This window comes from Marmota marmota, unplaced genomic scaffold (assembly GCF_001458135.2).
Source record: "Marmota marmota marmota unplaced genomic scaffold, marMar, whole genome shotgun sequence".
NCBI classification, from domain to species: Eukaryota; Metazoa; Chordata; class Mammalia; order Rodentia; family Sciuridae; genus Marmota; species Marmota marmota.
The window spans coordinates 3,341,936-3,356,543 of record NW_025999897.1 but is presented as its reverse complement, the minus strand read 5'-3'; the positions used below and the strand labels follow the sequence as shown (position 1 = coordinate 3,356,543).

General features: G+C 42.9%; 1 protein-coding gene across 1 annotated transcript in view; it reads left to right on the top strand.

Annotated features, from left to right (window-relative positions):
- Nucleotides 1–8,959: 8,959 nt before the first annotated feature.
- Prkca (protein kinase C alpha) overlaps nucleotides 8,960–14,608 on the top strand; it is a gene marked incomplete at its 5' end in the record, with an annotated part of 309,700 nt that continues 304,051 nt past the window's right edge. The window contains one exon of the mRNA XM_048798205.1: nucleotides 8,960–9,014. Within this exon, the coding sequence (XP_048654162.1) occupies nucleotides 8,960–9,014 (55 nt within the window). The remainder of the gene's footprint in view (nucleotides 9,015–14,608) is intronic.

Genomic DNA, 14,608 nt, shown 5'->3' with positions numbered 1-14,608 from the left:
CTCCAGGGAGCATACAACAGGCACGCCAGGGATTGCAAAGAGGCCTGGGAGTGAAGAGCTGCACCGAGGCTCTGAGGAGTCCGTAGCTGGAGAGCTGCTGTCCCTACACTGTCATTCCCTAGGCTGCATTGCTGCTCACTTCTAGTTCTCTTAAAGTGGTAGGTTATACAGACAGGGTACTGTTGAGCCAGCACTCAAGACCAGCAGTGCTACCTGCTTTCTTAGGATTTACCATGTGCCTCTGCCCCTCTCCTCTGATGCTTTCTGGATTGGGTCCCCCTGTCACTTCCCATGGAAAACATCTCCCTTTATTTAGTGGCACTGCTCCATCATCCAGCATCAGTTTTCTGTTACTTCGTATTCATTAATAACAGGAAAGGGGGAAAAAACAACTCGACCTTCTGTGTAATTGCCATTAGAATTTCACAGCGTAGACATTTAAAGATTTAGTTGGCTTTAAAATGAGAAGTTCTTAGTAGACAAGCCTTTTTCTACACAGGCTTGGAATCCAATAATTGCCTTCCTGTTTCTTTATATGTAAAATTAGTCCTTCCCAATAGGTACTGGTGCCCCAGTGGAGAAGGTGAAAGTTCTTGGCAGGTGGTGCTTGGTGCTTATATATATATATATTTTTTTTAACTTGGAAAATCAAGCACTGGAAGGAGAATAGGCTTGGCTGGACTCTGGCAGGTTTCCTGTGGCTCTGTTCCTATTAGTAGGCTTTGGGGGCTTCCTACATGCAATTCTTAGGGTTGGCATGGAGGGTTGGCATGGAGGAAGAGCGCAATACATCATTCTTACTTCTTCATGAAAAAAGAAATAGAGAACGCGTCTTCCTCCTCTACAGCCAGCTGTCAGGCTGGAATGCCAGCCCCAGTTTGTTCTGTCATATGTTGTGGGCTGAGTGACGGGTGCTGGCAGCAGCCCATCATGGGATTGCCAACTGCCAAACACACCCAAAAACTCTGGCTATAGATGTCTAAGAAAATGTCTAAGAAAACAGAATAGCAGAGATCTCCCTCTGGATTTCAGTACATGGATTTCTTGCTCATTTTGACTATAGGTCTCCCATTGAGAAAGGGAACAACAACAACAAAAGAGACTACTTTGAATTTAAAATGTGATTTCTTTATGGGTTTAGGTTCTTTGCTGAGTTGCTCTGAAAAGAAAGTTTTGGTTGGATATTCCTAAAGGTCTTTGTAAAAGTATCTCCATTGTATGGATGCCGACAACCTTCCTCGAACAAAAGGCTCATCTGGGTCACCGAGGGATATGGTTGGAATCCAAAATAAAACCAGCTCCCAGGTGGCTAATGATCACTTTATCATGCCTGGAAAACATGCAGCTTCCGTTGCCAGGAGTCCGTGGAGAGGCAGAAAATACGGCCCAGGCAGCTCCGTAAAGCATTGCAGAACTTATCTGGGTTTCTCAATGTCATAAAAAAGATATTGGTGGATGTGACTCTGTTGGGCTGAAGTAAAGTGGCAGTTGGATCTTCAAATTAAAAAGTAACATCCAATCCATCTGGACTCATTGCTTAGGATGGTTGGAACCTGGTAACAGGTCAAAATAAAGTGTCGTTTCCTTTTACTCTTTTCCACCCCTTTGCCATCCCCTGGGCCCTCTGCCTGATGAGAGGGGACCAGGAGCTCTGCGCAGGGCTTCGCCACTCCTGGAGAAGTTGCTCACATCTGCTGCTAACGGACTGTGGATTCTTGGCAACTTCTCCATTTGCAGAGGACACTTAATTTCCAGGAAATCTCATTTCAAGAAACTGATTGCATTTGTGGAAGTCTTCCTGCATGACCTCCAGACAGCCATCATTGCTTTGAAAGCAAAAGCCTGGGGGTTGAATATCTTTGCACCTTTGCAAAGATTCAGTGCAACTAATTTTTAATTACCCAATGGGCATCCTGTTGGGGTATGAGCATGTTTATGGATTGTGATATTTGTCTTTTTATTCCTCTGTTTGTTTTATCCATCTATCCTGTATTTATTTGGACCCAAACACATGCCAGGAATTGTGCTAGACGGAGACTTCACTTAGTTTGCATATTCACATTTGAAGTTCATGCAATTCTGCTACTCTGAAGAATGTTTTGCATTTCTCGGGGGAAGAAAAAGTAGAGTTCTTCTTCCTTATAGTTAAATTAGCATATTAGTTTTTTAAAATGCTACATTTTGTGGAGCATTGACAGAATTACAATTTCTTAACTTGGCAAAGATTATGGTGTTCATTCTTCAACATCACAACATCTTGAGCACCATTTAAAGTCTGTCTTTAATGTAAATGTACATTTTTTTACTTTTTTTTTAGATAATAGAGGAGCAGTTCAAAATCATTGTTACTTTAAAAGCTGAAATTCATCTTTTTGAAAGGGTTTGGATGAGGATGTGAGCATTTCTGTAATTTGTTGTCAGAACTACCCAAGCCTCCTAGAAGGTTACACTCAATTACATATTATAAAAATTGGTATTGACACTAATTCACTTTCTGTATCTCTTTTGGGTAGATAGATGATATACAGCATAATAAAGGTTTCCTGGAAAACATTCTCTAATCAAAATAGACTGTCAAAGGCAACTATAGGTCGGTGACATGTTGTTTGCAGATAAACAAATTATGCAAAAAGAAAAATATTTGGAAGGAGAAGAATTTCAGCCTGATTATGGATTATTCAGTGTTTAAAAAGACTTTCTAGCTGTGATATTGTGTTGACTACTTGTCATTGATTGTTGGTTAATTAGTACCTTTGTAGTGGTATAATTTATTCAAGTCACTACATTTTAGGGCATTATTTTAGTTTGGAGGTTGTCAAATATTTGACTATCATAAATTGAACTTTAAAGACGAGTTTGTAAAAAATGAGGGAATACATGTAATCGGCATCACCCACATCAGTGACTTACAGTCCAACTTGGGCTTCATAGCTATTGTGTGTGTGTGTGTTTGTGGGATCCTCCAGGTAGGGATATCCAAAAGCATCATCTGTTACCTAATTTTGCTCCCCACTACCTGCCTCCAGTTTTAATAACATGATTGGCATAGGGTCTGTCAAGAATCTGATTATAGTCTTACATCATCTGTTTTTAGTGAAAATATACATTTCATTTTACCTTCTGCAGTGATGAGGGCAGAGAAAGCAAAGGTCAAGTACAAACTCATTAAATCAGGAACTTATCGGTTTTGATATGTAGGACATGTATCACTTTAATTGAATGGTGTTTGTCAGATATCCCCAAACCTTATTTTTCTGTTAAGTTTTTACTTATGCATGATGGTTGGAGGAGTTTTAGAAGCCTCATGAGGTTCACCCTTGAAAGATGCCACACTTTGGGTGGGGTAGGGATGGGAGTGAAAGAAGAAGAAGAAGAAAAAAAAGGCTCAAGGGCCCATCTTCCTTTTCCCTTCAAGCTTGTTGAAATTCTGGATGCTCCACCGAGGCCCGAAGGGCACCATGTGAATCTTGGTGCTGTCTCTATTGCATGTAATGCAGCTAACACCCTGTTCAGCTTGGAATCCTGTATACAATGCTCATTTCCCTGGTGAATTATAATCAAAGATTATTCATTTTTCTATGGAAGGGGCACTTAGGGAAGCAGATGCTTCTTGCCCGAATAGCTCTAATAGCTCTGTGTCATGCATTCTCTCACTCTCTCGTAGCTACTGGGAATATTAGAAATAATTGACATCTCAAAAATTCAGTATTTGTGAATAGGTTTGTATTTATGTAGTAGAGATATGCTCTCTGGTTCCTTTCAAATAGATAAAATCACAAGTCCTCAAGAAATTAGACATTGTTGACAGGTCTGACTGGTCTATCCTGACCTACTTACCTACCACATCCCTTCCCTCCCTCCCTCCCCCCTCCCTCCCTCCTTCCCTCCTTCCCTCCCTCCCTCCCTCCCTCCCTCCTTCCATCAACCAACAAGTGCCTGTTGGTACCTTCCTGTGTGCCAGGATGGAATGAACATGAGGCCTGGGCAGCATCTCCCTTTCATAAAAGATTGTAGATATTAATGGATTTTGGCCTTGGATTCATTCTTTGTCTATTGTAGTGCTGGGGATCTAATCCAGGGCAAGGCTATACTACTGAACTACATTCCTAGCCCTTCTCTTTAACTTAATGGGGGATATCAAGAGGTATTTTATTATTGAAAACTACTTATATCTCCATCATTATTTGGAGATACACAAACATTCCTCATATTAAAAAAAAAAGTATCATGGATATCTATAGCATTGCAAAAGGATTTCAGAGTATAACTCAGCAACTCATTGGTGAACTCCCAAGTAGAAACTCAGACACAACTAGTTCCTTGCTTGCCACTGAAAACAGTACAAATGTATTAGTTTTCCTTGGTTGGAGGGATGTGTAAACCAAACAGTTGTTAGAATCACTAAATAAATATCAACTGCTCTTTAGCCTTTAAAAATGATACATTATTTATTCCTGGTTTCTGAGATGGGTTTAAAATGATACCTTGTTATTCCTGGTTTCCAAAATTTGTTGTGTAAATTTTATTTAGATTCATTGACATTGTGAGTAGCTGAGCTCTTAAACTTTACCAGCAAACAATTTCCTCGAATGTGTCTTAGGACCAGGGTTTTCTCCTGCTTTGCCTTAGAGATGCCACTTCTTGCTGAGCCAAACTTTGCAAAGAATTAGTATTTTCTGTTTTTTTTTTTTTTTAATTTGAGAACAATATTTATTTTAAAATGAGCCAAAATGGGGGGGGGGGATGCATCTACAGGACCTTTTCAGAGATCTTGAAGGTCTGACTTATTTTCACAGTAACTCCAGTTTTTTTTTTTTTTTTTTTTCCATTTTCCCTGTGTTGCATTTGTTCTGATGACGTAGAAGCACTGGTGAGTAAAACTGCTAGTGCTTTGGTGTGACCAAGGCAATAGCATGGACAGTCACTAACAGTTGTCACAGTCTTTACCACTAGCCACTCACACTAATAAAGAAGAAGGTCAGTTTCACTTAAGGGTGGCCCTGTTGAAGCAGTAAAAATTAATGATTTGATGAAACCTTGAATTTTGAGACGCACATTTTCCAATATTCTTCTTAACAAAGTGGAAGCACCCGGCAGTGCCTGTGCTGCCATCTGCTCTGCTCATGGCTTGTCACCTCTACTTAGGGCAGTTGATGGATGTCGCGGTTATTCAAGCTTGGGCCTCAGACATTTTCTTTAAAATGAAGTTAGCTCGTCACTTCAATGAAAATGACTGATAGTATTTGGCCTGAGCCCAGAGTTTGAGAACCCCTGCTGTTGGAAATTGGAGGGCACTGCCCGAGGAAGCAGAAGCAACCTGTCTGCTGTGTGTGTGTCCACAGGGACTCCTTGTCTGAGCAATGTCGGGTCTGCAGTCTGGTGTCCTTACTTGGTGGCTTTTCTGAGCACTCCTCACTTAACTTCATACCAGATTTTGTGCTCTGAGTTTGGGCTTATAACTTCATGAAAATATGCCTCGTTTCCCTATGTGCTGTAGGTAAGAGAGGCATTTCCTGCTATTTCTCTCAGTTTGGAAAACTTCACCTCTGGTCACAGAGCCTGTGGGGATTTCATCTCATCAACACTCAGTTCTCCAGCAGGTACCAGCTGTGGAAGGCGGGAAACACTGAAGTGCGTTTCCTACTCTTGGATGCCACTCAACAGAGTTCTGACACTTGGTGCCCCCCACCTCCGCCCCATGCAGGCCTCCAGATGGGGGTCCTTTAATTCAGTTCCATTCTGGCATCGTCCACCAGGAGGTAGCCTTAGACCCTACAGGTTTGGGATGCACTCCTATGGAACTCTCCCCCATTTCAAGTGCCAGTCTTATGCCACAGGGTGTGACCTGTGCTTGGGCCACTGACTGTAAACTGGAGTTCCCACAACCCCCTCCTGTGGTTTGATTAGTTTGCTAGAGTGGCTCATGGAACCCAAGGATATGCTTTTGATTACTGGTTTATTATCAAGGTTATGACGGAAGGTACAGATGCAGCCACATGTAGAGGTGCACAGGGCAAGTTTTGTCAGAAGTAGTATGGTGCTTCCATGCTCCTTATGTGGCGAAATCCCCATGTTTTGGTGACTTAGGGGTGCCACCTTCCCAGCACCTCACATGTCCATATCCCGGAGGCTTTCTGAGCCCTGTCCTGGGTTTTTACAGAGGCTTCATTATGTAGACATGATTGATTTCACTGCTGACTATTGGTGATGAACTTGACCTTCTGCCCCACTGCTGCTTGGAGATCAGAGAGGGGGGCTGAAACTTCCCACTCTAATCCAGTGGTGGTTTCCCTGGCAACTGACTTCCTTCCTGAGGCTTAGCTAGGAGCCCACCCAGAATTGCCTCATCAGAATTAAAGATGCTCCTATTGCCCAGGAGATTCTAGGGAATTTAGGAGCTCTGTGTCAGAAGTTGGGGTCAAAGGTCAAATATTAGTACAAAAGATTCTCATGACATCCCCATTTACAAGGGTTTTAGGAGCTCTATGTCAGGAACTGGGGACAGACTCCAACTATGTATTTCTTATGATATTACAGTGTCACAAGCTGCTTCTCATAATCGGGGGTGTTTTTGCATTCCACTTTAGATTCTCAGGTTCTACTATCAGATCCTTTGCCACCAACTCTGTTTGGCTTCTGTTTATGTGTGCCCATGTAATTCAAACAGATACTGTAGCCAAGGGACACTGGGCACTGTTCTAAACGTTGAGAGGTGGTTCAGTATGTCATGATCTCCCTGAAGCCACTAGAAAACACGTTTTTAAAGACTAATGACATGTTAATGTTAAGGAAATGACAGGATACAAATATCTATAAATAGACTACAGTGGAAATATATTTAAATATGCCCCTACCCCCCCCCCTCAAAAAAAAACCCCAAAACACCCTGAAGGAAGCACACCAACAAAACATGTGCCTCAGGCAGAGAAGCAGATGGGCAACCTCAATGTCACCTTGCTTCCTTGTGACACTCCTGGCTTTTGCCCTCACCCCTGAGAGCCTTTCCTGCACACTGCACCAGAGTGATTCTGCCTATACCAAGAAGACCCGGTCTGTTCTCTGCCCCAAACTTCCCCACAGTGGGGTCCTGTAGGGCTTCCATGGCACTTAATCCAACAACCAGAGCCCTCTAGGTGGCCTGGGACGCATTCTAATCCATCTTACTTAAAACTGCAGCTCCTCCTACTCTTCACCAGCCTGGTACATACAAGGCACTCAGATGAACAGGGACTGGGGCTGTAGCTCAGTGGTGGAGCACTTGCCTAGCACATGTGAGGGCCTGGGTTTGATCCTCAGCACCACATAAAATAAATAAATAAAATAAAGATTTTTTAAAAAGAATGGTAACATTAAAAAAAAAAAAAACCTCAATGGACAAAATCTATGCGGACATAGGCTACAGTGCTTTAGGGATCCTGGCTAGATCTCCAACACCCAAGTCTATTATTTAAAATGGTTATAGGATTAAGTACAACCTGGATTTCAGATACAGTTGTCTTTCTGTTGTCTGTAGTTCTGCATCCAAGGTTGACTAAACTGCAGATCAAAGATAGTCAGGAAATAGACCCACATTGTGACTATTCTGAGCATGTACAGACTTTTTCCCATCATGATTATTCCCCAACAACATAGTATAATACTATTTATGGAGAATTGATATTATATAAGTAATCTAGAGATGATTTAAAGTCTATAGGAGAATGTGCATAAGGTTATATGCAAATATTATGCCATTTTATAAAGGTACTTGAACATCTGCAGATTTGGGTACCCATGAGTGGTCCTGGTACCAATCCCCTATGGATACCCGGTTTGAATGTGCAAGGAAAATGGGAAAATTATGGAATATCTCATGAATAGAAAATGAGGCAGTTAAAAATAATAGGCTTCTAGAACACTGTTTAATGACGTGGAATTATGTTGTTTTATATTCTGAAGCAAAAATCAAAAGAGCAAGTTATAAAATAGTATAAAATAATCCAATTTTGGATACATATTTCAAATAAAGTTTAAAATTATTTCCACGAGTTCTCAACTGTTTGTGCTGCAAGATCTCATGGAGTCTGTGTATTCCTTCTAAAATTAACACATGTAGATGCATTAGAAAATAGGATAATAAAAGAAGCAAATGTATTGAAATGCTAAAAAAAAAAAAAGTGCCTCTACGTGCTGACATAATGGGTAGTTGTATTTTGTGGTTTTGTTATTTTGTTGTTGTTGTTATGCTCTTCCATATTTTCTTAATTTTCTAAAATGTGTTTGGGTTACTTTTATAATTATTAACTTTAATAAAAAGCTTGAAACAACTGTGTATTTCATAGTAAGGTTCTGTATAATCTCTGCTGACTTCAAATTCATCAATATTATATATTTAACCAGGACTGGGATAAAAGATGCTGTTATTTTATTTAAATTTTAGTGTGGTGCTCACTTAGAAAATAGCAGGGTAGCAAGGAGCCTCCTAAGGACGATCAGTTTGTATCAAATGAGCGTGGGGTTGATTTGAGTTGGTCCACACCTGCTGTGAATGCCCTTTGTAATTTTCACAGTGATCCTGGAGAGATTAGGAGCTTGCTGCAAAGTGGCAGTTTATCTACAGTTGCTCAGCTGTCAGGGATTGACTTTTGGCCCAGAGGTAGCCCTGTGCGTCCAGAGCTACTCATTTAGAAACACCACAGGCCCAGGGCAGGGGCTTTAAAATGAGACTGCAGGTTCCTGAGGGCATTCTTAGAACTTTGTGCTTTGTTTCCACCAAGATCAAAGATTTCCTTAAGTTGGTGGTAGATAGAGAAAGTTCATATTCAAGGAAAAGCTGTTTTAAGCTTTCTGACTCCACCCAAGCTCTAAATGCCCTGGGGTCAGTTGGTGTCTGGAAAGTTAGGTGACAGGGACTTTGCCTGGCTCCTGTAAATGACAAACCAGCTGTACTCCCAGGGTGCGTGTGTTCCTGCATCCTTGATGGCTCTTTGGGATTTCTGGATACATCCCTGGCACACAGCGGGAACTCTGTGAAGGTGGGCTGAGTGGATGATGGGTGAGACCTCCCTTTAGCTGTGGGCTTCCTACAGTCATCTGTAGATGGTTCCAGAGTCTCCCATCCTGAAAAGGCCAACGGCATTGTCACCTGCTCTTTTTCAAGTAGACAATAGATGAGATGCTGCAGGTGACCACCACACTGGCCAGAGGATCCCAGACTCCTGTGGGATAGGCAGTCCTCCTGCTCAGCTGAGGGCGGACAGCTGGGAAAGGTGGGGGCGGGCTGTGTGGAAAGCCGGGGCAGAAGGATCTTGCAGCACCCACCCCGGATGACTGGGACAGGGAAGGCAGAGGTGGCTGGGGGAGCGGGGAGCAGTGATTCTTGGCTGGCCACTGTGAACTGATGGAAGAGCTGGGTGGTGGTCTTCCACAATTGACCAGGGTGGCCTGCCCGGCCATCTTTGAACCTTTTCGAGGACCAACCAGGATTACGAAACAGCTGATGAATGCTTATCACGTGCTAAGCATTTCATCTAGATTGGTTCATTCACTTCACCCAGCAATCTCGAGTGGGCACTGTTACCCCCAATTTACAGATGAGGAAGCAAGCAAAAAGATTGAACAGTGCCCATTCCTAGAGAAGGAGGTGCTGCAGAGTGACCCCCAGCAGGCTTGTCTCTGGAGTCTGTGGGGCCTCCTGCTTCCTCAGATTCTGGAGGCATGTTGCCCCCTGGGTGGATTTAGTGATCTGGGTGCCAGAAACTTCCTCGTGGTTTGTCTGGGATTCTTTCTGTCCACATGTCACTGTATTCAGAAGAGTTCTGGAACCTAGGTCTTTATTTTTCCAAAAAACAAAAACCAAAGTCAATAAAAAGATAAATTGAAAAATCAGTAAGTCCATTGCAATAGTTTGAGTTTACTGTATCATTAAATTTAAGTACAATACGGATACATAGTTGCCCCAATCCCATGAAGTAGTCCAGCCAGAGGGAGAACTTCAGCCCTGCTGGACAGCAGAGGACCTGTCCCTGCCTGGATTGTCATCTTTAGCTGTCCCAGCCTTGCTTTTTTAAAATTGGGTACTAGGGCCCGAATCCACGGTTGCTTTACCACTGAGCTACATCCCAGTCCTTTTTATTTTTCAGACAGAGTCTAAGTTGCTGAGGCTGGCCTTGAACTTGCAGTCCTCCTCAGCCTCCCAAGTAGTTGGAATAGAGGCATGTGCCATTGCACCTGCTGGCCCTTGAGCTTTGCATCACTTCTGCGGCCCACCGTTTCCCAGGTGGCAAGGATTTCTTCCTGCTTGAGGAGACCTGTGATCTTTCTCTGTAATTTCTCTGGGCTCAGGTTTCAAGTCCAGCAGGCACTGGTGAAATGCACTTGCAGAGAGCTCCTGTTGCCTCTTTCCTTAGTTGCATACCGCTCAAGGTAAATAGGGACAGACCCTCTGCCTCCACTGTCACTGCAGAGGGTCAGCTACCAATCACTCATTATTCAGGCTCAATTTTTGTTCGATTGCTTGACTGCCTCTCAGGTGGTAGAGGCAAAAAACATGATTTAACCCACTAGAAACATATATATTTCTCTATTAAATTACAATTTAAATATTGCTGTCTTTTTGAAGGTAGGGAGAAAACCCAGATTGAAACTGGGGCAGTTCTTCATGTCTCAGTCCTCTGATTTTTTTAGCAGTTAGGATTTTTTTTCCCCCCTAACTGCTGAATACTTATGTCTGCATTCCCACACTACAAACTTGATTTCCGTTTACCTGCATAGCAGCCTTGCACACTGCACATTTTCTTCTCCCCAAACTAGCCATGTTTGAATGTGGTCCTCCTCATCGAGAGTGTAGAGGGCTCAGCTCACACCTTTGACTTACTTACTGCCAGTGAACTTGCCTTTCACTGTCTGGTGCTGAAGCTGTGTCCTCCCCTTCTGGGGGAAGAGCAGGAGAGAGGAAAGCAGGGGACTTGGTGGAGATGAGGATGGTTTGCTTCCTGTGAGCTAAGGAGTTCTAAAGGCTCGGAGAGAAAATTGCCTTCTTGCAAATGAGCCTGAATTATTAAAGTCTTGGAGACTGCAGTGGAAATGCTGGGAGATGACCAGAAAGCCTTCAAGGCCTTATCCACCTGTTTATACTTTGTTAGTTTAATGACACCTTGTGCCCGGCACCACCAAGCTACACAGAGTCCCTCCATCTGGGAGATATGTTCCAAAGCATCAGCTTAGTCTAAGCTTTGAGGTGAATGAGGGAAGAAAAGACATTTAGAGTACTTCTGACTTATTTATTTATTGGTGCTGGGGAGTGAACCCAGGGCCTTGTGCATGCAAGGCAAGCACTCTACCAACTGAGCTATATCCCCAGCCCAACTTGTTTATTTTTTTTTTTTTTTACAATGGTTGTGTCATTTTGAGCTCCTAATATATAGCAAGAAGGTCCTCAAATGATCTGAAGTTCTAGAATTCGGTGATGTCCTGCATTATTCTCCTTTCTGGAGTTCAAAAATTACCCTGAAAAATGAAAGCATAGGAATTTTAACAGGGTTATTGACAATGCATTATTTCCACAGCTGTCATGGGAAATGGAAATCTTAGGTTCTAAACTGGTGTGTGACCATCTGGGGGACAGAGTTCACACATTACATAATGAATTTCCATGTAGGACCTGAAAGAGCTGATTGGAAGACTAAGTCACTCTCAATCCACATTGCAAGCTTCCTCCTCCTCCTGCTTTTACTCAGGAGGTAGGAGAAGTGAAACTGAAAGGTTTCTGGTTGAGTAATTTGGAGAGTGGAAAACATAAATAAAAAGAGACTTGGCCCCTTGGGGGAGTTTGTCACAGGTGTTCACAGGCTCTTCTGACAGCGGGAAGGAGGAGCGGTGCTGCCCTTGGAGCCAAGTTCAGGTTTTCCTTTCTGCAAGAAGGGGGCAGTCCCTTTCCCCTGTGGCCACTTACCTCTCTTGTCAGTTTGTATAAATATGTCAAAACTTGGCTGTGGCCAAGTGTTTTGCAGCATTATAAGGCAAGATGTTCCTAAAATTCCTTTTTCTCTACCATTCTTATTTACCTATTGTGCTTGGGTGACGGGAACAGACTGAGAGACTCTGCAGAAATTTATTTCCTCACAATTCTGGAGGCTGGAAGATCAGGGCTGCTGGCTTGCTATGGCCGTGGGCGCCCCCCCCCCCCCCCCCCCCGTGTCTCCCAGCACTCTCTGCCTATCTATGTCCTAATCTCCTCTTATAAGGACACTAGTCATATCGGATTAGGGCCCTTCTTAGTGACCTCATTTAATTGAATTACCTCTTTAAAGGCCCTGTTTTCAAATAAGGTCACATTCTCAGGTACTGGAGGTTAGGATCTCACAGAGGAATTTTGCAGGAGGACACAGGTTAGCCCACAATAGCCATTTCTTTCATTGTGAACCCTCAGTTCTGGGATTGCTGAAGTAGGTTTCTTTGTGTTTCAAGAGTGCAGAACAGCTCCATTTATACATATTTGATGTGTCATGAATTGTGAAGTCCAGAAGGCAGAGATTTTGTGTGTTTTATTCATAAAACTATACACATAGCATGTAGAGCAGAGAAAGCTCTCAGTAAATATTTGTTGGATGTTGTTGGTGGAATGCATATTACTGCATGTGTATCTTTACTTATGTATGTAAATGCAAGTTAAGGGAATGCCTTTAAGGCATATTACTTTCAAAATGTTTTCAATGGCTAGGAAGGCAGTGATGGGTTTTTGTGGCTTTTAGGGCTGTAAGCAATAATCCTAAAGCAGAGAATATCACACTAAAGATAGCCAACAAGACCAAATTCAGATCTAGTCCTCTCTCCACAGCATCACCATACAAGGTAGCATGCAAGAGATTCTGGGTCAAGTGACTTCTGTGTACCATAACACTATTTTAAAATGTTGGTTTTATTATATGGCAATGTTAATTTCATTTATTCAATAAACAGAGTATAACCCGTGCACTCACCCCATCCAGTTAGTGTTAGTGCAGAGGCCTGGTGCTGTTGGAAGTCAGGGCTGCTGGCAAAAGCCTCAGGTTTTTAGTGGAATCTTACTTTCCTCATGATACCACGATAACGTCGTCTAACCAGAGAGCAGAGAGGGTTTTATCTCTGGAGTTATGAAGCGAATGTTTTCTTTCTTGCCCAGATTCCTGTCTGATGCAAACACTTAGGGACCATAATGAATAGCCCTGCTTATGCTTAGGATTCCAAATTTGGAAATCTTCTTTGATTATTTGGAATTTCTGGATTTAAAATTTCACAAAGAGGTTGGATTCAATCTTTAGGGACAAGGGGTTTTCCAGCATAATTAATAATTTGGAATGGCATGGCCAAGACAGATTACTTCCAGATATCTTCGGAAGCATCTTTTGCATATGGTAATTGTTAACCTGACTAAGAGGAAAAGTCTCTTCAAGGAAGTCACCTGCTGGCCCTGGTCACTGCGTGTACTTAAGGTAGATTGTTATCAGGGCTTCTAATGCATACTGGGTTTCTTCCCAGGTAATCTGCAGTAGTAATTATGGTCTGTCCCCAGTTGAGAAACAGAATCATATTCCATGGTAGAAAAATAGTTAAAGCACACTTAGGGTTCCAGATTCTTACCTGGGTAGCTCTGATTACACTGGGAACACTTCCCTGGATGTGAATGTGTTTAAGAATTCAATCTTTTAAGGGCTGGTGATGCCAGGTTTTCCGACGGCAGCGTGCTGCTCCGTTCGACTGTGAATCCTTTGCTGAACGCTGCAGTGTTCTTAAGCTAATAGAATCAAGTGCTTGTGTTCACGTTTTTTAAGAACATAAAAACCCTGTTTATGAAGACAGTTCTCTTTGGCACTTTGTAGCATTATGATAATGCTGCCTTAGCAGAAGTGGGGGCTGTGCTCTCTGTGGGGAGGCCCTGGCTGAGCGTCCTCCCTCCAGCTTGCACATCTCTGGGAAAACTTCAAGTCCCTCCTCAGTCAGGGGCTGGTTCTCAGTATTCACCGCACACTTGGGCATCTTTCTGGTGATAAGGGACTGCAAATGTTCTGTATCCAAGCATGATTTTCCTCAGTGTTTATGTAACATAACCCCCCTCCTTGTAAAAATTCACATACTAAAAAAAAAAAAAAAAGAAAAAAGAAAAAAGCTTGTAATAGTTAGAGATGGGAAAAGTCTTCCAAATCTAGAAACCAATCGACACGGGAACCATCAATAATGTGAATGTGACTTATCATTTTTGTCGTCAACACTTAGAACAGTGATTAATTTCCATGCTGCTCCTGTGTGGAAGAGTCGGATAAAGTGCAGAGTGTGTGAGATCATTAGGGAAATGGGTCTCGGTCCTATTGCCCAGAGGTGATGTCACAGGCACAGAATCTAAAATCTGCGATCAGTGTGCTGAGAGCTTTTGGAACCAGTGACTGTTGCGAGGTTCCTCCCTCCAGTCACCTCACTGCAGGCTGCTGCTCCTCCCTGCTCTAGGGGTCCCGCACAGCATGGAACACCAAGCCCCCTTTGGGGTCCAGTTGGTCCTCTCCTCCCCTGAGAACCTTTTGTCCCTGGCCGCCCACCCAGGCCCAGCCCTCCAGGTGCAGGGTTCTGAGTTATTGCCATTTGCTGTTTAGCTCTG